The sequence below is a fragment of the Haliaeetus albicilla genome, chromosome 5 (genome assembly GCF_947461875.1).
Source record: "Haliaeetus albicilla chromosome 5, bHalAlb1.1, whole genome shotgun sequence".
In the NCBI taxonomy this organism is placed as follows: Eukaryota; Metazoa; Chordata; class Aves; order Accipitriformes; family Accipitridae; genus Haliaeetus; species Haliaeetus albicilla.
The window spans coordinates 17910330-17932585 of NC_091487.1; the positions used below are offsets into that span (position 1 = coordinate 17910330).

Here is a 22256-nt window from a genome sequence, read left to right on the forward strand (position 1 = left end):
TGCTTACATTAAGAATGATAAATTCGAGTAGAAATTTTAACTTCTGTCTGGAAGGCTGTAATACGCTTGTCTCGTTGCAGGCTTGTTTATAGGTGTAGGTGAGAAGAATGCCATGCAATAACTTCCATGCACTTTGTGGATCTAGTCAGCACTGAACTGATGCTCCCCCCACAAGCCCTGAGGCTGTCATGCATACACACACATGTGCCTGCAGTTAACTTTAAAATATGAAATGCAAGCAAAAGGGTTGCATCTGTAGTGATGAAATACATGTTTTGTGGCTTCCCTGCACTGGAACTCTGTGTTGTAAAAAACCATTAACTTCTGCGCTGAGTACCTTGTTTAGTTTGATAATCGCAAGTGGCATAGAGCAGGCTTACCTTCTGAGAGTTTAACAGTACATTGTCATTTACTGGTTTAAGAATGAACTACTATTGTGGCACAACAGCTTCATGAAGGAAAGAAGTTGTCTTAAGCTAGCAGAAAGGTGAAGGTTGGAGTATACATGTGTTCTTTAAACAGTGTAGGAAACTTGCAGGCTGAGGTTGGTCTAGGCAAAGGTGGATTAGGAAAATGCCGTTTTGAATTACAGAAACTGTCCTAAATACAGTTTGTGTTTTAGCTTTTGCTTTGTTTCCATGGACCAATTTCTTTTCTTTTCCAGTGTACTCAGCCCTTGCTAAATGAACTGATGCCAGATATCGCAATGGGTGTGTCAGCAATGTCGTTAAAAGACAGAAGATTACCAGAGCTCACAGTTGACACAGAATTAAGCCAGACGGTTACAGAGGTAGGGCCCGGTCCACCCCAGCACATTTCATGTATTCAGAACAGACACATGCCCACTTCTCGGAAGAAACATGCAATAGAGCAAAAAATAGATGCTCGAGAAAATCAGCAGGAATATCCCGACTTCTATGACTTCTCTAATGCTGCTGCATGCAGACCCTCTACTCCAGCACCCAACAGGCACAGCCCTTCGCCTTCACAAGGCATGTATTTTGGCCCAGATTTGTATAGCCACAATAAGGCATCACCAAGTGGCTTAAAGTCAGCCTATCTACCCTCCCAGATATCTCCTAAAAAGCAAGAGGATTCTAGGAGGGAATTCCTGCTCTCCCAAGATGGGCATCAACACAGACAAAAGAATGAGCCAATACACCTCGATGTCTTAGAACAACCTCCCCAGCGACTGGATTTGGCATTGGCTACCCAGGAAAATGGTGGTAATGGCCCAGTTCACATCAGGGGAAGAACAAAAATGGAAACTGATTTAACCTATGGGCTGACCTCCAACAGACCTTCGCTCTCTGCATACACCTCTGAAATGCAAGAGGAGAGACCCAGTAGGAGACTGGCAGATGATGAGCCATTGGAACATGGAGCACAGAGAAACGCAGATTTGGAAAGGGAAGATGCAGTAAGCAGAGGAAGGAGGTCTCCAAGCAAACCAGACTTCCTGTATAAAAAATCTGCCCTATGAAAGCAACCTCCACTATTTCTCTGTGCCTAAGAGTTGTAAACATCCCATTCTCTGCAACTTTTGGCCTGACTTCTGTCAGACAAATTCATTCATGCCAGCAGATAAATTCAGCTTTGCTCACTTCTTTTGTACATACATTGCTTTATTAGAGACAGCATGTTATCAGTTTGTTTTTAATGCTGCTTCTGGTTTTATTTTGTGGGAAATTTTTTTGGAGCAAATTTAATTAAGCCTTTTAAAAAAAAAAAAGCTGGTACCTTTTTTCTACAACCTGGTAGCCTTTTGCACCTGTACATCTATTTTAGTGTATTAGTTTTGTACTAATATGTTAAACTTTATTGTCACATTTAAAGGACTGTATTTTCATACTTTTGCATTTTCCCTTTCACCTGCCAATTCCTTATGTGCATTGGGTTGCACATTATGAAATGTATTTTCTTATGAGATAGTTACAATGTGTTTATTTTTAATTATAGGAATTCCAAAGAACAGCACATCAAAATACTGCATTTTGAGTTAGATTTTTTTGTTTGTTTAGATCTGAAATCTTCCTGATTTTTACAACTATGGCAAGAATCCAGTCTAATGTTTTGTTTGAAAGTTCTGGCAGCTGGTCTTATCCTTATATAGCAAGCCCACTTCAAGAATTATTTTTGGGTTTTTAAGAGTCTGGGGGATATTTAGGAGTCCAAATTCCAGTGAAATTCACTGGGATCTGACAGTCTGATTCTGTTTTGCTTTCTGGTTCAGCTGTGACCACGGAGAACTCCATGATCACCCAGAAGCACATTAGACAGACTAGAATTGTTCATTTGCCCATGCAGAAATAAATCTAGAAATACTGTAAAAATGATAGTAATAACTTGTTCTTCCAGCTACCCATGTGTGGGGGTAAGTGAAGACCGGAGTTGAGGATTTGTGCTAAATCCTGGAGTGTCGGGAAGACAAGGCATAGTATCTTCGCTGTTGCCTGAATGGTAACCCTCCACTTCAGGGTTCCCTCGCCAACAGAGGTGCCGAGGTGACGGCTCATTGCCTTGCTTTCTCCTGCCTATGATTAAAAAAGGGCTTCACTCTTAATGACGTCGTTCAGTGTTCCTTACCTGATCTGAAGTGTTGCTGACTTCATAATTGCAGCTGTTCTGTGAACAAAGTCAAAGTGAAGAGTAACTGCTCTAGCATCATGAAATGTGCAAAGCTTTAGCACTCTTACATTACACTTCCATTTTCTGACTTTGTGCTTTAAAAAAGCAGAAATGAGATTCATCTATTAACATGATAAGAAGAGGGAATGATAGTGATCTGGGCTGCCTCCCTGCCTCTGGGTTGGGGTTAAGCAGTGCACCGGGTATAATGGTTATAAGTGCATCCTTCATACTTACCATGCAGTTTTTACCACAGATTCATTGTATTTAGGATAGGGATCTGATGCTACTGCAGTATAGTGATTACCGGTGAAGGCCTGTTTGGGTTTTTTAAATGCAGTTTCTGTAATGAAGAATCTCCCTGTAGTAGGAAACTTTAGTCCCAAGTGTGACCTAAGGACTACTTTAAGGTTAGGTTGAGTTGTTTCCTGCAGTTCAAAATGCTTAATACTATTTAAACAGGTATCTTGCTGCAACTTTACTTTTAGTTTTAGTTGATGGCAGATTCTTACCTAACCTGCTTCATTAAAGTATGCAAGGCCTGGTAACACCACCACAATGTTATTGAAATATATTGAATACTGCATTTCCAAACTACCAAATAGCTTCTACATAAATGAAGATATAGGTGTTTGAACCAATAAATCCTCATGTCTCCTGCATACACATCTATAGGCCTCCTGCTTCTGTGAAAGCTCTGCAGACATTCCTTTTGAGATGCAGCCATGGAAGGCATGGTGTAGGATTGGAGGAGAAACTTAGCTAAACTGTGCAGGTGATATGTCTTGTGGGTGAGGGGAGGTGTTTGGGTTTTTTTCCTCTGTCAGCCTTTTTAGTCTGTTTTTTTGACCACAGTCAAGACAATTGGTGGTCCTGGCCTCATCACCAATATGTAGCATTTCCATGGGACTGCAGTGTAGAACATTGTTAAATGCAAGGAGGTGTCAGTGGGGGGACGGTGCTGCTGCTGGTTAAGGACTGAGGTTCACTGGGTTTCCTCTGCAGATTTGGGCACAGTGCTGTCTGACTGCATAGCTCTAACCAGACACTTGGGTCTCATGCTCACCAGCGCTAGAAACATTAACTTTCATCACACACAGAAACCCTGGAACTCCCTGCAGTTGCATCATATGTATGTTGATAGCTTAGTTACTAAAAAGTCATAGCTGTCTTCAGAAGACTTAGTATTCTGAAGAATTTATTTTTACCTTAAATTGATAGATGTACTTTGAGAAAACTATTTTAGTTACCATAGTTTGATGTGGCACTGTGTGCCTAGACAGAGATGGGGCTGAAATCTACAGATATAACTTTTAAGCTTGAAATTTGTGGGGACGTGGCTGATGAAGACTGAGAAGTTTTGAGGTTATGGCTTGAGGGAACTCATGAAATGCTTTGGCTTTGGAATAAGCTAGTGAGAAATGCCTCTGGAGGGGACATGTCTGCATTTTAGAATACAAAACTGCTTCTGAAGTCTCAGAAGCTGAGCAGTATTAAAAAGAATAAAGTGTTTAAAAGTAGGTGCAAGATAAAAGACAAGTCCTTCTGAGGCCACAAAGACAATCAGGCCATGTAGACAATCTGCGTTTTCACTTGTGTATTTTGAGTTGGGAAGAAGATAGCAGCTAACAGCAGCTGATTCAAAGTGGAAAAGAAGGATTTGTCAAATTACTGGAACTGTATTTTTGTACTCCAGCGTAGGATTTTCTACTAAGTTGGATGTGCAGAGGGAGGGGAGAGAGACCATCTTTATTCTTCATGGAAGCATTATTCAGAAGCTAGTGTTCATACTACATCGCGCTCGCAGAATACACCTACCTGTGCTACCTGCTACTTCGTGTTTTTCTCTGTCTACTGAAACTTTGGTGCAGAAGCTCATTGTTTACATGAAGCACTTTCTGATTAGGCTGGAAATTAACACCTTTTCCTCCTGTAAATTTGATGGAGATAACAGATTACTGACTATATTTTGCTTGAGGATAGAAGTATGAACATTAAGTTTTCTTGAATGAGGAAGACTCGTGCTCCTTGCTCTATTAAAGAGAGAGCTCAGACTTTCGTTTAGTGAGCAACATGCAAAAACTTCTTATTCCCCTTTCCCTAACCCCCTCCACTTTTCCTTAACATGTGGATGAAGAACTTAATTCCTAAAACAGATTCTTCCTTTGAAATGTTTTGTTGTTCCACGGAGTTACTGTAGTTGTGTATTAATAACTGCTGTGTTGATAGGCAGTTTCTTGTATTTTTCCTGTTCTTGAGGAGTTTCACTTCTGAAAGTTAAGGCTGTGGCCACCTGTACTTGTAACCCTTGGTTTTTGGTCCTGGAATGTCCCAAATGTTTGTCTTATGGGTTTCTTTGGTTTGGGTTTGGTGGGGGTTTTGGGGGGTTTCTTATTTTTTTAATTGGTTGGGTTTTTTTGGAAAGAATACTTACGCTGTTTGAGGCACTGTTCTTTCTGCTAATAATTATATGCTTCTGTGGTAGAGGTGGTGCTGAGCTCTGCTGAACGCAGGGAACAGCTGAGAGAGAAAATTTAAAACCATATTTGGGGTTTCTGTAATTATCTGTACCGCCAGAAGGTTGCCCTGCCTTCGGCAACGTTACGGTTTTGTTTCTTGTCCTTGTATTGTTACTGGTATAAAGTCAAGTGCCTTCAATGCTAAAGGCTCAGAAAACTTTCTTAAACTGACTTCATGTCCTATGCAAGTGTTTTTTCTACAACCTGCATAACCAGTACTTTGTAAAACTTGTTTACGCTTCAACTGTACATAGTGTTTTTTAAAAAAAAAAATAGTATTTTTATTTAGGTACCTCCAAACTTGAATTCTAGTCTTGTGTGATGCATTGTAAAACAATACATTTCTCTTTTGAGTACCATTACAGTTGTAAAAAGGTTTTCACTGGTTCTATTTTTCTACTGTTGCTGAGAAGCATGTAACACTGACTTTATCCTACGTATAGTTGGCATTTCAAATAAATGGCTTGTATAGAACATGCTTGTGCGACTTCTTCCAATTAACTGTTACCTGCAGGCTGCTGCAGTGCTGCCAGCTGACACACAGGCTAAAGCAACTGTGGTGTTGTCATCATTCCAAACTTGCAATGACCGATGGCCGAGGGGAAAGGAGTGGTTTGATGCGGACAGTAAAGGCTCTTAAAACTGACAAGGTTTGTTGTTCCTTCTGGAGAGAAAAATGCACAATAATGCCTTGAACTTCAAGGATATGATACAAACCAGTGTAAGAGGACTTCAAAATTAGTGGCACTGTTCAAGCAGCTCATGAAAAAGGAAGAGCACTTCACTGAAGTAGTTCAGTGAGTTCTTCTGGCTGGAGCTTAATTGACTGAGACTATTCACTGTTGAAGGCAATAGGATTACTTGTAGTGGAGGCAGTGGGACTTAGCCCTTGATCTAGGAAGTGTGTATTTTCTCAGCAGAGCTGCTCGTTAAGTACCCACCATTCTCTTATGGAGTTGCAGTTATCCTGCATCAGCTGAATATTCATGACATCTCTTTCACAGAAACAACTGCTTCACTACTTCAGAGAGATGACTCAAGTCTAGAAGTGTGTCATCCAGCAGCAGAAAACCTTGACTAGTCTCACTTTGATGTACAACAGCAACATAACTGTGGGTTATGTCCTGACATAAAGTGGGGGTGGGGAGCGAGAGTACTGTGTGGTCTTAACTGTTAATTATTGACACCTTCATTCCTACATCCAGGAAGTTGAGTTCTAGGAGCAACTTCCTAAACTAGACAAATTTAACATGTATTGTTACAGGCTTTCTGTGCGTTTTGCAACAGCGTTCTTCTAAGTCTGCTAACTCTGCCTCTTCCCTCGGGGGGAGCCTTCAGGAAGAAAGCAAAACTGTGTTAAAGAAGGTGGGGGAGGTGATAGTTAGGGGCTGGGCCCACTTCAGGTAAACCCTGCTCTGTGACGGTAGTACAGGCTGATGCCAAGAATGGACAATGCACATCATCAGTGCTGACCCTGTGGTGTGCAAGTGTAGCTGTATTAACTCCTTTCTGTGGAAATTATGTACCTGGTTCAAAAAACTTCCTGCAACTGATCTCTCTCTAGACAGCATTGCTGTCATTTCCTGAGCACAGCAAGTGGTGGGACTGGGCCTCGCTGTAGTACTGACTTGCACCCTGGTACCTGTTTCTGCTTTTTTACTTTTTCATACACTGGGGGAGGACACCACAACTTGGAAAACCTGGGGTTCTGGTGATCGGAGCTCAGAGCTGGAACCCAGGACAGTACTTGTCTCTTCTAAAGGGGCACCTTCTCCCCTTTAGTGAATTACATGCCAAGAACTGCAATACAGATGAAACATCATCCCATTCTTTTTTTTCCAGCTCAAAACTGTACTTGCAAGTGAGATGCCAGCCCTTGTTCCACACCTGCCTGCAATGTTGTGGGTCAGGGCGGAGGCAAAGGTCCAGGAATACCAGGCTTGGCTTGGCCCAACACTTGACTCAGCCCCCGAGATGTACCTTGGCCCCCCGGCCAACAGGCCATTGCTGTGCTGCCCTGTGTTTGTCTGGAGCGTGGATGGAAACAAAACACTGCAGCAGCACTTCAAAAAAACAAGAGAGTACTGATTGAACAGTTATTTAATTTTTAGATAGATAGTGTAGTTAGATATGCAGTTACAACTCCCATAACAGTTGCTACAAAAAAAGCACATACAATACCCAGAGTTAAATTTAAAAGCAACTAGTCATTTCGCATGAAACAAACTGATGAACTGAGCCTCTATGCTAGAACTAGCTTTTGTAAATAACGTGGTCAGAAACAATTAATAGGGAGAATGATAGATAAAAGGGCTGATTTTCTTCTCAAAAGTCATCATGGAAGCAGAATAGTACCCCCTGGTAAAGAAATTCTCCAACTACGTAAAGCAGGAGTTAAAATTAGAACCTTCTTAAAGCATGTTTTGGGGTTTGTGGGTAAAGAGAACTAAAAACTACATTAGGCTCCAAACTTATGAAAAGTCAGTATTTAATTGTAGCTAAGTGTAGATTCTTAAAAGTCAGCAGAACAGCTCCTGTTCCATGATTATCACAGTGGTTATAAAAAGATCACGTTTTATACTGCAGCAAAATTCCAGGATGCTGCAGTGTTTTCAGGAACATTTAGGAACTAGAATAATTTGCAGTAGGCTAGTTTTTAAAATCAAAGCGCATTAGAAGTCCTATAACAAACCCGCCTCTGATGCTTAATTTGTAATTTAGTACCTCCTCCTGGATATTGTTTATATTCTAGTGAGTGGATAAAGTTCATGTGACAAATTTTTGTGTGTAAAACATCACTGTACAATATTAGAAACAAAGTTTTTGAATTTATAAAAACAGAACATTCTGGTGCATCAAGCCTAACCTACAGTTTCTCATTTTTCACCTGCCTAGGGAGCGCCTCCACAGTGGGGAGCGAGCATGCGGAAGTGCAGTGCTGTTTACTTCAGCTGATGTGACCCAAATGCCAGAATGCAACTTCACCCAACAGCCATGACCATAAGGCATGCCTGCTTTACCCCTTTCAGGAGCTTTGCCTCCCTCCATGTCGTAAACAGACACTCGCTTTGTGCAGGCAGCCTTTGCTAGAATTGCTGCACCCCGAAGAGATGATACACAGCCATTTAAAGCAGGAAAGCAACGCACTCCCGCCCTGCAAAGCGCCCTGAGTGTGTGTTGCCTGCACTGCACAGAGGGGAGGGCAGGCAGACCCCACCCGGGTTTTAGTGCAGCGTACAGCTGTAGGCACTAACAGTAGAACAGGTGAAAGGCTAAAGGGAATACATGTGGCACACACTGTTCTTGGAACAAGCCATCCTCCCCCTGGAGACACGGCCAGCTTTCAGGAGTGGAATGCAAAGTCGATCAGTACTGAAATCCCTATAAATGCAATGTACCTGTTAAGAACATGTTTTAGTCGCTACAAGTAAAGGAAGTATGAGACAAAATGAAGATGTTTCTTGGGACAGTTGGATTTTGATGAGAAGCCGAACACTGAAGATGCCTCTTCTGGTTGCCAATGAGTATTGTTTTCCCAGTTTTCCTTTCAGACCCAGACCCTCTCAGTCTAACTACAGTAGTACTGCATCCTGTTAGTCCGTCGTCTTTTCCGTGACTGAAATTCCTCAAAGAAGTGCTGAATGTCTTCTCTTTTAACCACCTAGGGGAAGCAACATGAAACCCAAGTTGTGGTACAAGAATTCAATTAAACGATCCTTTTTTTTTTTTTCTTGCATGCATCCCACATGTAATACACAAGGCATATAAAAGCATGTATCCTGAAATCTCTCTGACACAGCTTACAAAACAGTTTTCCTGTTGTACCCAAGAGATGATTAATGCCCAAATTCTCTTATAATGAGAATACAAACACAGAAACGAGCTCCCCAAAGGTAGAACAAGCACATGGAGCAAAACTCCTGATGGTATTTTTAATGGGTTTGACCACTTGCTTTTATCATCAGAAAAATTAACACAAAGCAAGATTTTCACTAGCTCACTTCACTCATTACAATGTAACTAAGAATGGCAATTTAGCAAATAAGCCAACAAAATGCTTGTGTGGATTAATAATAGCATGAAAATTCCTCCAGAAAAACAACTGACAAGACTGTTTGCCAATATTTAGTCAGTCCTTATTCTTCTAAGGGTTTAAATTCAATCTAAGAAAAAAAAAAAGGTTAAGAGCTTTTTTCCTGAATGCTTTTCCTAGACCAACAGAAGTTTCATTTAAATTTCAGAACTGCTCTCAGTACTTTATAGACAGATTTCTGTAAGGTTCCTGTTATCTCTCAGCAATGTCATTAAGGAAATAAAACTTAAATTGCAATGAAATCAGGGATTTTTAATTTCTACTGCAGTGCCAACAACCCCAGGAGACAGGAAAAAAAATATTGTAACATCGATAGCATCACAGTATTCAACACCCATCCCTAAACAGTACTTTAAAACATGCTTTCTGGCAAACAAATTCTGTGAGTTGTGCCTTACCGTTCCCTCATCTGCAAATCTCCTGAGATAGTCCGTCAGTTCTGTCTTTAAATCATTGTATTCTGGATGGAGAAGCAAAGGCAAGGGAAAGAAAACAAAAAAACCAAGAAGGTACCCAGCTTTAGTTTAACACAACACTGGCTCAAGAAGACAACTTGTTCTACTTCCTCTTGTCATTCGTTAGATTTACTTGAGACAAATCTAGGTTTGAACTGTATTATAAATAATAATAATAAAAAGAAAGGCAAGTCCAGGTAAACATGAGAAGCCTAGTAATTTATCAGACTAGCCTACACAGTCTGATTATCCGTTCAGGTTAATCTTCAGAGAAACATATAGAAGTTCAGTCAGTGAATTGCTCCCCTGCTCCCAGCTTCCCACTGCAAAAGCACGCATGGGTCATTCTGGGAAGTCCTAGCCTGGAACTCAAGATTGGGCAAGTGTCCTCACCAGAGCACAAACCCCTCACTCAGAAGGGGGAAACACGGCTCCAGTTACAAAATACCTCAAAATACCCTACTGCCTTGTCAATATACTCTGCGGCAAAGCTGCCAGGGAGCACCCTGCACCCCCGCTTCACACAGACTGGCACTCGCCCAGACAACAGGAGATTACCAAAACAACAGAACAGGGTAAGATAAATAAGCCAGACAGCAGAAGTGTAAATTAACATTTAAATATTCACGTTACAAAAAATTACCATCAATACAATATCTAAGATGTTAAATAGAGGAAATGTTCCCACACCATGTAGTTCCTCGATGTAAGTTAAAGCTGTAACAGGCCAGAGAGGACAAACTTCTCTAGAGTAATCCTGATTGAGGTGGGTGTGCAATCTGTCATACAGTCTTCTACATGTTACTTCAAAAACAGTTTGACACCACACTGCAAGACCCGATACTAATCTCTTATTGGAAACTGTTCACTTAAAGTGTTAAGGTAGATTCTAAAAATGAAGTTGTATTTACCACAGATGAGTTCTACTTGCTGGACTCTGTTCATGCTGTTAAGGGTGTCCATTAAAGGATCTCTCCGCTCTGTGTCTTGGTCACTGGTACCTTTATTTTCGTAAGCCAAGACAGTGTCACATTCATCTGTCAGGAACTGGACTTCAAGCTCTGAATACATTTTCTGGAGAATAAAGTAAAATTTACTGTCACGTTACAAAACTTCTCAGGTGGAGATGCTCTTCCCCAATCCTTTTTGTGTATTGCAAATAGTAACAATAAAAATAATAATGTACATTTTGTATCCAGCATTTCAAGCATCTCCCCATAACGACTTCCAAAGCAATACTGGATTTAAGCAGCAAAGAAAATACAAATGTTTAGAAGCTCCTTCGTGCTGTATTAATTCCAAAGGATTCAGTGTGTTTCTTTATGTGGGGTGGAAGGGGTTTTTAGGTGTTTATATGCAAAGTAAGAACGTTTACATAGATTTTATCTACAAGCTTCTCTTCAGAGATTCTCTGGGAGCTCCTCCCTGCCTCCCCCATGTCAAGGATGGTGATGAAGAGAGAATACATACCAAACAGTCTTCACAGGTGCATAATTTGCTTCTCCAGTTCGATGGCCAAAAGGTGGCGGTGTCCTTTTTTAAAAATTCCTTGCTTTGGAGTTCCTTCAGCTTGCAGACTGGCTCCTCACTCTTAGTAACCACCTGAATTAAAATGAGAGTGTTCAGTGCTCTATAACATCAAATACACTCTGTTCTTTCCAGCATGTCATTTTCCTTACGCAAGATTTTTCTTTTGTCTCAGACACATTTATTTTTATAAACAACCTATATTACCATTACATCCACATCCGGATTCTGACGTGGTTTTAGCAGTTTCCACTGGAAATTTCTGTAGAAATTTACTGCAATAGCCATAAATGTTTAAGACATCAGAGCTCGACTATCATGCAAATGCAGCTACAATGCATAATACTCCTCTATTAGAAAAAACTCAGAATTTGCCTCAATGTAAAGGCCAGCTGGCTGACAAGAAGGGATGGATCTAACCTATCCACAAACAGACGTTACACCCTTGTCACCCACTTCTGCAAGCGTGTTCCACAGCCTACGCTGTACTCCACAGAGACCGCGCATTTGCGGTGTCAGTGACTGAACACAAAAACAGACTGAAAGCATTTACCTCTTCAGTGAACCTATACAGAAAGAGGTGGGCTTTACTTCACCTATCATCAGCATGAAGATGTACAGGACAGAAAAGAAGGTACATTTTACCTCCGGACAGGCAGACCCAGAGCTAGTGGATGGTTCATTAAACTGTTCCACTTGCTTTTCCTCCTTCGTTTCTTGGTGTTCCACTTCACTTTCTTTTTTTATTTCTTTTTTCTGCTCTTCACTTTCCTCAACCTTCAGGACAATCCCTTCATCTTCAAGGGAGTTCACTTTGGTCAAAGCAGGAACTGGAAGATACATACCCTTGTAAATGAAAATTCTGTACTAGACAATGTGCAGGCTACCACAGACGTTCTCTCTGCTTTATAATGCAGTCCCAAAGAGCATCTAGATCACTTTATACACTGCAGGGTCCTGGATATACTCTACAGCTGTCCAAAGACACAGTGACCTAGGTATACAGAGAAATGGCTCCCTCCTTCACCATAGTCTTCTTCACCTACCATACTCCTAATTCTAAAATACTCTGCTTCCCAAAATCTAAGCCTTAGGAGAGGGTAAAGGGTATCACAATTTGAGATAGTTCTGTACTAAGATGCTTGTCCTTCTTGACACCCCTTGATAGCTATTGCAGGTTCAATAGCTGTCGCGTACTTTTTTGCTGACTTGGTGTCAGAGTCCTTCATTTTCTCCAGACACACACACCCCAAAAACTCCATGTCAGATTAACTACACTAACCACTTCCTTATTTAAAGCAAGTTTTTCTTTTGATGTCAATTCAAATGTGTGCCCTGTGACATAGCTAGTTAGAAGAAGGAAAACCAAAAACAAACAAAAAACCCCATTATGTACTGTATTTGCATTAGAAGGAAGAGAACTCCAGGTAGGCCAGCTTGGAATCCTTAAAATCACCATTGAAATTTCTGGCACATAAGCGATCAATCACCAGCTGGTGTAAGCAACATTTAGGAGAGTACATGAAACTAGCTCTTTCCACAGAAATCAAGTCATCTACCCTTCCGATCCCAAAGAGACCACATAGCAGACAGAGGCCTGGCATGACCACAGGGAACACATGTCCTGAGCACAGCCCCAGTTCTACTCAGATAAGGTTTTACACATTCATTTCAGGTCACTCTATCACTCACTCTTCGCTGCTCAGAGCCTCTTATACTCAGCTGTTTGCCTCACTGCTTCCCTTAGGATGGCTCTTCAGTTCTTTGATCCAGTTTAGAAATTAAGTTCCTTGAGACAAGTATTAAATCTTCATCCATCTATGTGCTAGCACATCTTTGATAAAATAAATAAAACAGTGAGCACCACAGAATTAAGATTTAGGAATGAGAACTGCATTTTTTTTTTTAACAACACTTACTGCAGCCCCACATGTTCCACTGCTGAAGGCGACTGTCCAATATAATGAGTATCATTTCTCCAACCACTTAAAACAGTATTATGTCATTAATCAACCACATATGAGAAATACATGCTAACAAAATATTGGCTCAGATCTCTTAATTTTCTTTACCTGCTAATTGCGATGCATAAGCCCATAGGAAATGGCAGTGATTCATGCAGGCTTGGCACACCATTTCATGGAAGTCTCCACTTTCAGGGGGAACTGCACCAAGATGCTATCAAAAGAAACAAGCACGCAGCAGTGAAGCGTTCGCTGCAAATTAACAGACTCAACTCTAGGTTTACGGGAAGTAAAACATCAACTGCCATCACATTTTCAGCACAAGTGTACACTCCTGCTAACTTTCTACAGTGATTATCAACATAATTTAAAGACTGGAAAGAGATGACCAAAATTCCAGGGAAAAACTGAAATAATTCTCTCTTTTTCTACAGCCTTTTATGCCTTTTACATACCCAGAAATCTCAGTCCTATCTTTATCTCATTTCTAGATTATATTCTTCTAAACTGTCCTAAACACAGGACAGGTGAAGATACCTCTTGCACACTGCACATTTAAACTCTTAAATAACTTTTTATGATTGCTTCCTTATGTGTAAGAGATTGTAAGTCTTCGTATTGATCACATACTGAACATAAGAATTAGGTCCCAAAGCTCTCCATAAGCTGGTGAGAACTATGTAGGCAATTAAAAGCACTTAACGGCTTTCTTTTGAAAAGCATTATTGCAAAGCTCACAGTAGGCAGCATAACATTCTTCATACATACATATATACAAAAGAATCCTATAGTTTACCTACAGAACCCATAATTGAAGCCAATGATCTTTTTTTTTTTTTTCTTTGATCCTGCAACTCCAAACACAGAATTTCACTCATGCCCTTCAAGGCACAAGAAGCTGAATCCTTAATGCTTTACACATTAAGTAGGACATTCACTGAAGTGCTGAGCTGCTTTTGAAAGACTTTTCCAAAGTTTGTAATCAGGAACCAACAACACAGTTTGTTTCTTGCTACTTAAAGGAATTACAGTTTAAAAAGCATTCTTTTGAATGAAGAACTATGCAGGTAGTTGAATATGATGTGACTGAGTAAGAATCTTTTTCTCTACTGATTATACTGATTAGAATTTTCCAATTAGAGAGACAGTTATAAAGTTGTTATTTTTTTCTACAGTGGTAACCTTCAAAAAGGTAGAACTTTTCCTAGGTTTTTTGGACTGGAGCGGACAGCAGTGTAAGATTAAACTTCCAATATTCCTTTGCATAGGATGAAAAGAAATACCTTAGAACTCATGTACTAATCTTTTGAGAACTACAGCAAACCTTCCCAAGTAAGAACAACCATACAAACTTGACCGACAGTAACTTATTTCTATGCAAATGGAAATTCTGCTACTTATAAGTTTCCTTACCCTTCCATGGAACCAGTCTTCACAAACTATGCATTGGATCATCTCATCTGGAATCTAGATGAACGGTCATATTATTAGCACTAATAGCGACAGCCAGAATCTTTCACAAGCCTCAAACTGCAGTATTATGCAAAGTCTGCTGAAGTGAATTGCACTTCCCTCTTTACCCACACACAGGGAGCTGCCATTAATAAGTAGTTACTGCTTCATTAGTCAGTTTGCTTCCCTGAAGTTCATATGTAATTTGTTGTATTATCAAGACTGTGGAAATTCCCACTTATTATTACAAAACTAGTTTTCCCAGTAGAACAAGACATTCTCACACAGAAGAGCTGATACAAGTTAATACACTATCAATATCTTTCCTCCTGTGAACAGAAATGCATGAACAGGCAGCTTAGCAAAAGAAAGGTATTGATATTCATGATGTCATCAGGTTTATACAGGGGTGCCAGAATCCTAACTTAACTGTCCACAATGCAGTACAGTACAAACTGCTTTGCTATGAAACAATTATTAATGATTTCTTTAGAAATGTCTAGCTATCTCTGAACTTCAGAGAGCTGAGTTCATAAAATACTTTTTTGTATTTGAAAGACTTGTGCCTTCCTTATTCTTTAAAAACAACTAACTTCCATGACTGCAAACAAAAGTGTGTGTGTGCAAACCAAGTGGTATATTTTAATACTTCAGACAGAGAAAAAGCATTCTGACTATTGTAAAGGAAAGCTAAAGCCAGCGCTACAGGACAGACTCTCCCATCCCACAAGCCTTGTCAGAGCACTGTTGCAGGCACAAGGAAGCAGATTCTAGTCTCTCCTAACATGTGCAATGTGTTTATTCTGCGCTTGCCACATTCCTCAAGATGATGAGAAACCCACCCCCTAAGGGAACTCTGTAACTTTAGAGAGAGGAAAGCAGAGAGAACTGCAGCAGCGTTTTGTCCAAATGATGGTTTGTCCTTAAGACATAAACATATTCTACCATTTAAAAAAAAACCTGATAAAGTAATTATTTTATACAGCACATGACAACCAAAAGCAATATGGAACATATGATTTCTTAAAGTGGGATCTTCCTTGTAAAGCAGTTCAGTGACCGCCCTTTGCACAATTTTGCATAAATACCATCTATACGTGAATACCGCTGGTTTTTTGTATTTCTTACCTCATCTTCAGGATCAGGATAAGGTCTTTTACAAGTACAGTATAATCCATAGAAATTGTCATTATACTTATTTCCTGAATTCACTTTGCCCTTCTCCTAGGAGAAAAGGAAAACAAAGTCTCAATAGACAATGCAGTGAAAAACGAAAGACAGAAAATACATATAATCTAGAGAAACCCAATTCCTGTTCCACTTTAATTCCTAAAAGCAATCACTATACTCATCAGCGTGAAAATCCAAAAAGAAAGATATTATCCAGATGCCTATTCTATACAGCAAGCAGCAGATAGGGCACTTGAGGAATACTGAAGTTCAAAAGGAAGAGGAAAAACAGTCTTTCCAACTTTGTAACAAATGGCAACTGTGGTGTTTGTTAAGCTACTGCTAATCCAAAACAATATAAGAGTCTTGATCACCAATCACACCCGCCTGCTGCCATTATAGCAACATCTGTCAATTTATTGTGCACCTTCCCCTCCGTTTTTTTTATTAAACATCCAGATTGTGATCCAAACCCAACTTTGTTTCATCTTACCACCAAGCTTCCACTAAATTCATGTCATATAAGTCTCACTCTACAGGAGAGGATTATCTAAATTACAAAACATGCTGAATGAAATTCAATTACAGGTAATCCCATTTAAAAAAAAACAGCTAATACAGCTGCAGCCAGAGGGCTTCAGAACTGCACGTAGTTGCAGCCTAAGGCCACCATCAGCCCCTGCAGAAACAGCTGTGACCATTTATGATGTTACTACAAAACGTCTTCTACCACTATTCTGACAAAGGAAGAATGGACAATGCGAGCACTGGCATCCATTAAATCAGCCAGATTAATGGATGGATGCTGAAGGTCACTTAACCTGTACAATTGATTTTGCACTGAACTGAAGGAGGAACAACCACGTGATCCATTTCATTGACTCAAATGAGAAACAGTAACATCTTAAAATTGTCACAGGTGTCTCTGTGGGTATCACTCGACTGTAGCCCTAGGCTGACTAGCTCTGGATCCATCCCAGTCCTGCCAGGACAAAATGGGCATACACAAAACCACTTGCTGTTTCTACATCTGGACTGTTACTACCCTGGGAGCAGCACTGCAGGCAAGCCAAGCAGCTTCCTGTCACTGCTTCCCAGAAGATTACCGATTACTTAACGAGTCCAAAATGCCCACCCAGTATGAAAGCACAGGGGGCTTGATACAGTAAAAAACTATCCCATCAGTAGGCTCTGGTGACAACCTATCAAAAAAGATCAGGGCACTAATGCCACCACGAAGAAGGGGAGGAGACTGTCCCTTTGACAGCAGCACAACCCCAAATTTCCTTAATGTAACTGCAAAATCGCACCCTAAAAGGTTCTCCTGAAGCCAGCTTAAAGCTAATGAGATAATTAGCACAGGCACCACGACATGTTTCTGACATACACTGACAATGGATGCAGAACTGCTGCATTCATGGATGACAAGGATCAAACATTCTCTCTCCTCTCAACATTTCCCTTTGGTCCCTCAACAGTTTTATCTCCTGCTGTAATACTCCTGCCTTGTTTGACTTGCTGGGAAAAGCAGAAGCATCGCATGAGTCAGCACTGGCTGAGGCAAGGCACCGACCTCCCAAGACTGTTATTTTGATTCTGTATGTATGAAACCTATGTCTGAACTTACTGGGAGTAACTTGCACTGCAGATTTTTGAACTTGCTATTTCCACAGTCACAGCGGAAGTTCCTGGAAAGAAAAACATAGCATTTCAGGTTTTTTATTAACCAAAACCACATTACTTTTGTGTTCATAACAATTCCCAGCAGTTTATTAGGAGCCATAAAAATATTCTTGCAGCTATTTAAACAATCGCATCAGTCAGAACTGGCCAAAGGGCCTTGCAGCCTTACCCTCTCACATAGCATTCTCGGCAGATCTCGGCTAACACCATCATTTGCAACAGCGCTTGGCTGGGAGACCACAAGGGCACAGCTAACCCCGGGTGCTGCAACTACCACACTCAAAAACGCGAGCACGTATTGGCAGAAGAGGAGCATGAATTGGTTTGTTTCCGAAGGCTGGATCCACGCAGCTGATTAAGCTCTTGCCTCCTCCTCAGACACCTAAGCTCTCACTCAAAAGGGGCTGGCACGCCAAGAGAACGGGGGAATACGGGCGCCTCAGGGACCCGACCTCAGTTGCCTGTGCAGTTTTGCTAGAGTGTATGAGGTACACACTGGAACGCTGTCCCACCTCACCGAAAGGCGGAGGAGGCTCTGGGGAGATTCCCCTGTCTAACTCACCTCACACCACAGCCCCCAGAAGAGCGTCCCAGCAGTCGGGTCCGGGAGGAGAAGGCAAGCGGCGACGGCCAGCGTACACGCCCCTCCTCGCTTGCCCGGCCCGCGTTTCGCTCCGGGGCGGCTGTGAGGAGCCGACAGGGCCGGCAGAAGCCACGGGAGACGCGCCGGGCCCAGCGCGCCGCAGGCTGAGGGGGCTCGAGGAGCCGCCCCCACCCACCGACTGCACGCGCGCGCGCTTCCCGCCGCCGGGACGGGCACGGGCACGCGCCCGCCCCGCCCGCCTCTCCTCCCCTCCCCTCCCCTCCCCGCGCGCGGCGGTACCTCTTGGTGTAGAGCTCGAAGAGGCGGTGGGTGCCGTGGCACTCGTAGCTGCAGGCCAGGCAGATCCCCGCCGGCTCCCCCCCGGGCGGCGTGCAGGTGCTGCAGGCGTACAGCGCCTGCCTCTTCACCGCGCCCTGCGGGGTGACACCGGCGCGGGCTACAGGGACCGCCGGGGGGTCCCGGTCGCGGTCCCGGTCCCGGCCCCGGCCCCGGCCCCGGCCCCGGGCGGCCCCGCCCCCGCCCCCCCCCACCGCCCCCCGGGGTGCCCGGCCCCACCCCCGGCCGGGCCCCGCCCCCCGCGGCGCCGGGCCCCGCCCCGCCCCCCGCGGCGCCGGGCCCCGCCCCCACCTGGGAGTAGCTGCAGCGCTCGTGGTCGCTGCCCCCCAGCACGGCCCGCGCCTCCTTCTCGAGCTCCTCGTTCTCCGCCAGCACCTCCGCCAAGGAGACCACGGGCTCCTCCGCGCCGCCCCCGCAGCCGCTCCCCGGCTCGGCGCCCGCCGCCGCCGCCGCCTCCATCGCCGGGACGCGAGGCCGAGGGCGAGCCGAGGCGGGAAAGACGCGGCCGAGGCGCCAGGGGGCGCCACAGCGGAAGCGGAACCGCGCGCCCCACGTGACCGGGGCCGCGCGTCACGAAGGGGAGCGGCGGGGCAGCGGGCGCGGGGCACGTGACCGCGGGGCGGGGCGCGGCGCGGCGCGGCGGGCTGCGCGCGCTTCCGGGGGGGGGTGGGGTCGGGCGGCGGCGCGATGGAGCTGGTGGCGGAGCTGAGGGACCGCGACGGGCGGACGCGGTCGGTGCGGGTGCCGTGCCCGGTGGAGGAGGGCGAGGGCGGCCAGCTGCGCGGGCTGCGGCGGGGCCTGGCCGAGCTGCAGGAGCGGGTGGCGGAGCTGCTGGCGCCGCTGGTGCAGGAGGAGAGAGAGGCGGCGGGCGGCGGCGGGCCGCGCGGTGAGTAGCGGGGGGACGGCCGGCGGGGGGGCCCCGTCCCTTCCCCTCCCCTCCCCTCCCCCCCGGGGCGCCGCTCATCCGCGCCGCGCCTGAACCCTGGCAGGTGATGTCGAGGACGAGGAGGAGGACGAGGACGAGGACGAGGAGGATGAAGGCGAAAACAACGTCGACACGAAAGCGAGCGCCGACGACCCCCCTCCGAAGCGGACGAAAGTCGAGCAGCCCCGCTGAGGGCCCTGGGGACTGCGTCGGGGCCTAGAAGGGGGCCCGGCGGCTGCAGCGGCCGTACGTGCCCCGGGCGGGCGGGGGCCCGCCGCTCTCCTGCTCCTCTAGTGAAAGTGGAGCGTCGGTCCCGACGCCATTGGAACGTGGAAGCCTCAGCGAAAGGACGCGCCTTGCTGTTAGCAGTGTGTTGCTCACAGGGTACCGACGTGACGCCGAGAAGAATTTTTAGTAAACTAGTTGCCAAATGTAAAACTGTTCTCACAAGTCTTCCGACTGCGACATTTTTAATGACTTTTTCCAAGTTATAGTATTTATCCACGTGACTTTAAACCTTTAAAGTAAAGTAATAAAATGTGGAAAGAGTTATTTTGTCAGATAGGATCTTAAAATGGTAAAAGGCAACTTTTATTTGTATGGAGAGAAAGCGATTCAAGACCACCGTAGTAGTCCAATTTAAAAAACACCTGTAGGACCGTGTTCATTCCTGAACAGTCCTACAATGGAAGGTTATTTTTGCCTGTCATCTAAAAGGTTTATTTTGGTCACCTATCAATCAAGTATTTTCCTGGAAAAGGTCAAAGTAGGTTGAAAGAGTTGGGAATCTTGGTTTCAAAAAGTCCTGGTTTTGTGACAGCCTGGAAAGTGACAAATCAGTGTGACTTTGATAATTAATATTCCACAGTTCAAAAACTGCTGTCTGTCCTAAGCCTGTTTTCCCCAAATGGTTTTTAGTTGGGTTTTTTTTCTCTTTTTTTTCCATGCAGCAGTCAGTCTTTATATACTTTCTTCTATCACTGAGTTTTATCCAGGTTGATTTTTAGGCTCATTCGGTAGCAAAGTCAAATAAAGTGAGCATCACAGCTTAATATTCTGCCTATGCAGAACTCTCAACACTACCTAAAAGTAAGAGAAGAGCAGAGTGATTTTTGGAGATGCTTTCTAAAAACAAACCTTTGGGCAGAAATTAGGGGAAATGCAGTAGGGTTCTACACTGGTTACTGTAGTTTGTTTTAGAGGGGGAGAAAGTTCAAATGTTGAAGTAACACCTATGAGTACATGATATATAACAGTTCTTGGCTGTATAAATCGGCATAACCCACCCAGTCCCTCCACTGAGGTAGCTTGCCCTTTCTTTTGACGATAATGCAGTATGTGGATTGTCATTAAGGTAACAGATGCTTCTTGCAAGGTTGTCAGTGCTTCCCATATGTTACTTTAATTCCCAGTTTTTGTTTGGCGCACACTTCTGTGAACAGGGATAAAACATTCTTGATAGCCAATCCACAGAGCTTACTGTGGAGCCTGAGAGTCTTCCCTAGCAGAAATTAACTGACTGATTTAATAGTGCAAAACGCCTTTTTTTTTTTTTTTTTTTTTTTTTTTTCTTCATTTTGATGTGTTCTGCTGGCATAGTTTGCTTATGTATTACGGAAACTGAGCAGACCTTGAGACTTGTGTGTGGATTACAAAGTATCAGAATAAATGATGAATTTTTATGAGCACAAAATTGTCATTCATTTGAAATGGGGGGCAGGGGAGTTGGAAAAGAGGTCCAGTAAACATATTTTGGACATCTTGATGTACTCTTATTCTAAGAAATTCACAAACCCATTACTCTCAGCAGATATGACAGAAAATAACTGAGGAGAAAAGACCAACTGAAGACTAGGGAGCTTTAGTTGCTGAGGACCTAGGGTGAGAGAAAACTACACAAATTAATTCTGATCTCTTGTCAGGCTGCAAAATCTCAAAGTGATAAAATGCTTAAAGTGTTTTAGGGCAGATGACAGATAATTTATTGAAGGAAGTGGCATTGAAGGAAGTGGCTTATCAAAATGGCAAAGGCAGCAGTACAAAAAACCTAGCCTGATAAGTGTATCAGAAGGGCTCCTTCATGTGACCTGTGCTAAAGTGATGATGCCTTTTATGAGCTCTGTTCTGCAGCTTTGGAAGCTTGTAGAGCTACCTCTGAGAGCAGCATTTTCCTTTTTTTTCTCCCCCCTCCCAACTGTAGTCCTAAACACTCTCAACAATGGTGTGAACTGTGGGATGACTGAAAAGCAACATTTAACATCAGGCATGAATTTGCAGCCTTTATATATAAACTTTGTGTAAGTAGTCCACTGGCACACGATGGGCTGAAAACCTATGGTCTAAATTAACAAACCCTAACTTGCTAGTGTGACAGTAAATTCAGGTAATACTCCAGCAATGGGGTACTTCCTTTTTCTGTCAGCCTGGACGCAGTAACATGCTGCACCTGAACTCCAGAAGATACCAATTAGCATTGGGTCAAGAACAACCACCACTCAAGTTTTTGCCTGTAAAGAATCATTTCTAGTCCTTATTATGGCCACAAAAACTTTTAAACAATGAAAAGGGTACTGGAGCTTCATGGGGCCTTATGTAATTCTGAACTGTAAGTTTTTTGCTTGTGATGGAAGTGGCCTAACTCAACAGAGAACTTCATTTTTCTGAGAGTTGCTGCAAGGTAACTAGGCAGAGAAAGCTTTAGTGTGATGGGTTTGGTTTTTTCCCTTTCCCCGCTCCATATCTGGTTTAGGACCTACCCTACGGCTGTGTTCTGAACCCCTTTTGGGGAGCCTCTTTCTCCCCCAGAAGGACTGCAGCCTCCCACTTTCTGTACAGTCCTTCTAGCCAAACAACTAGGAAAAGGTACAGGGGACAACAGAGAGAACCAGCTGGTGTTGCTC

The 22256-nt window shown here is 43.5% G+C and overlaps 3 protein-coding genes across 5 annotated transcripts in view; 2 read left to right on the top strand and 1 right to left on the bottom strand.

Annotated features, from left to right (window-relative positions):
• Nucleotides 1-5621, top strand: part of BTBD7 (BTB domain containing 7) — a 60433-nt gene extending 54812 nt beyond the window's left edge. For all 3 annotated transcript variants that reach the window (XM_069783580.1, XM_069783582.1, XM_069783581.1), the window contains one exon: nucleotides 665-5621. In XM_069783580.1, the coding sequence (XP_069639681.1) occupies nucleotides 665-1483 (819 nt within the window). In that variant the 3' untranslated portion in view covers nucleotides 1484-5621. The remainder of the gene's footprint in view (nucleotides 1-664) is intronic.
• A 1608-nt stretch (nucleotides 5622-7229) lies between these two features.
• On the bottom strand, nucleotides 7230-18890 carry UBR7 (ubiquitin protein ligase E3 component n-recognin 7). The gene is made up of 11 exons (XM_069783583.1): nucleotides 18723-18890; nucleotides 18375-18508; nucleotides 17436-17496; nucleotides 15767-15862; nucleotides 14600-14653; nucleotides 13295-13400; nucleotides 11868-12052; nucleotides 11166-11297; nucleotides 10607-10769; nucleotides 9639-9700; nucleotides 7230-8808 (listed from the first exon to the last, which is right to left on the bottom strand). The coding sequence occupies exons 1-11, from the start codon at nucleotides 18888-18890 to the stop codon at nucleotides 8716-8718; spliced, it is 1254 nt and encodes a 417-aa protein (XP_069639684.1). The 3' UTR covers nucleotides 7230-8715.
• Nucleotides 18891-18966: 76 nt separating this feature from the next.
• Nucleotides 18967-21049, top strand: GON7 (GON7 subunit of KEOPS complex). Its single transcript, XM_069783584.1, has 2 exons — nucleotides 18967-19317; nucleotides 19421-21049. Exons 1-2 carry the CDS (start codon nucleotides 19119-19121, stop codon nucleotides 19546-19548), a joined length of 327 nt encoding a protein of 108 aa, XP_069639685.1. The 5' UTR covers nucleotides 18967-19118; the 3' UTR covers nucleotides 19549-21049.
• The last annotated feature ends 1207 nt before the right edge of the window (nucleotides 21050-22256 follow it).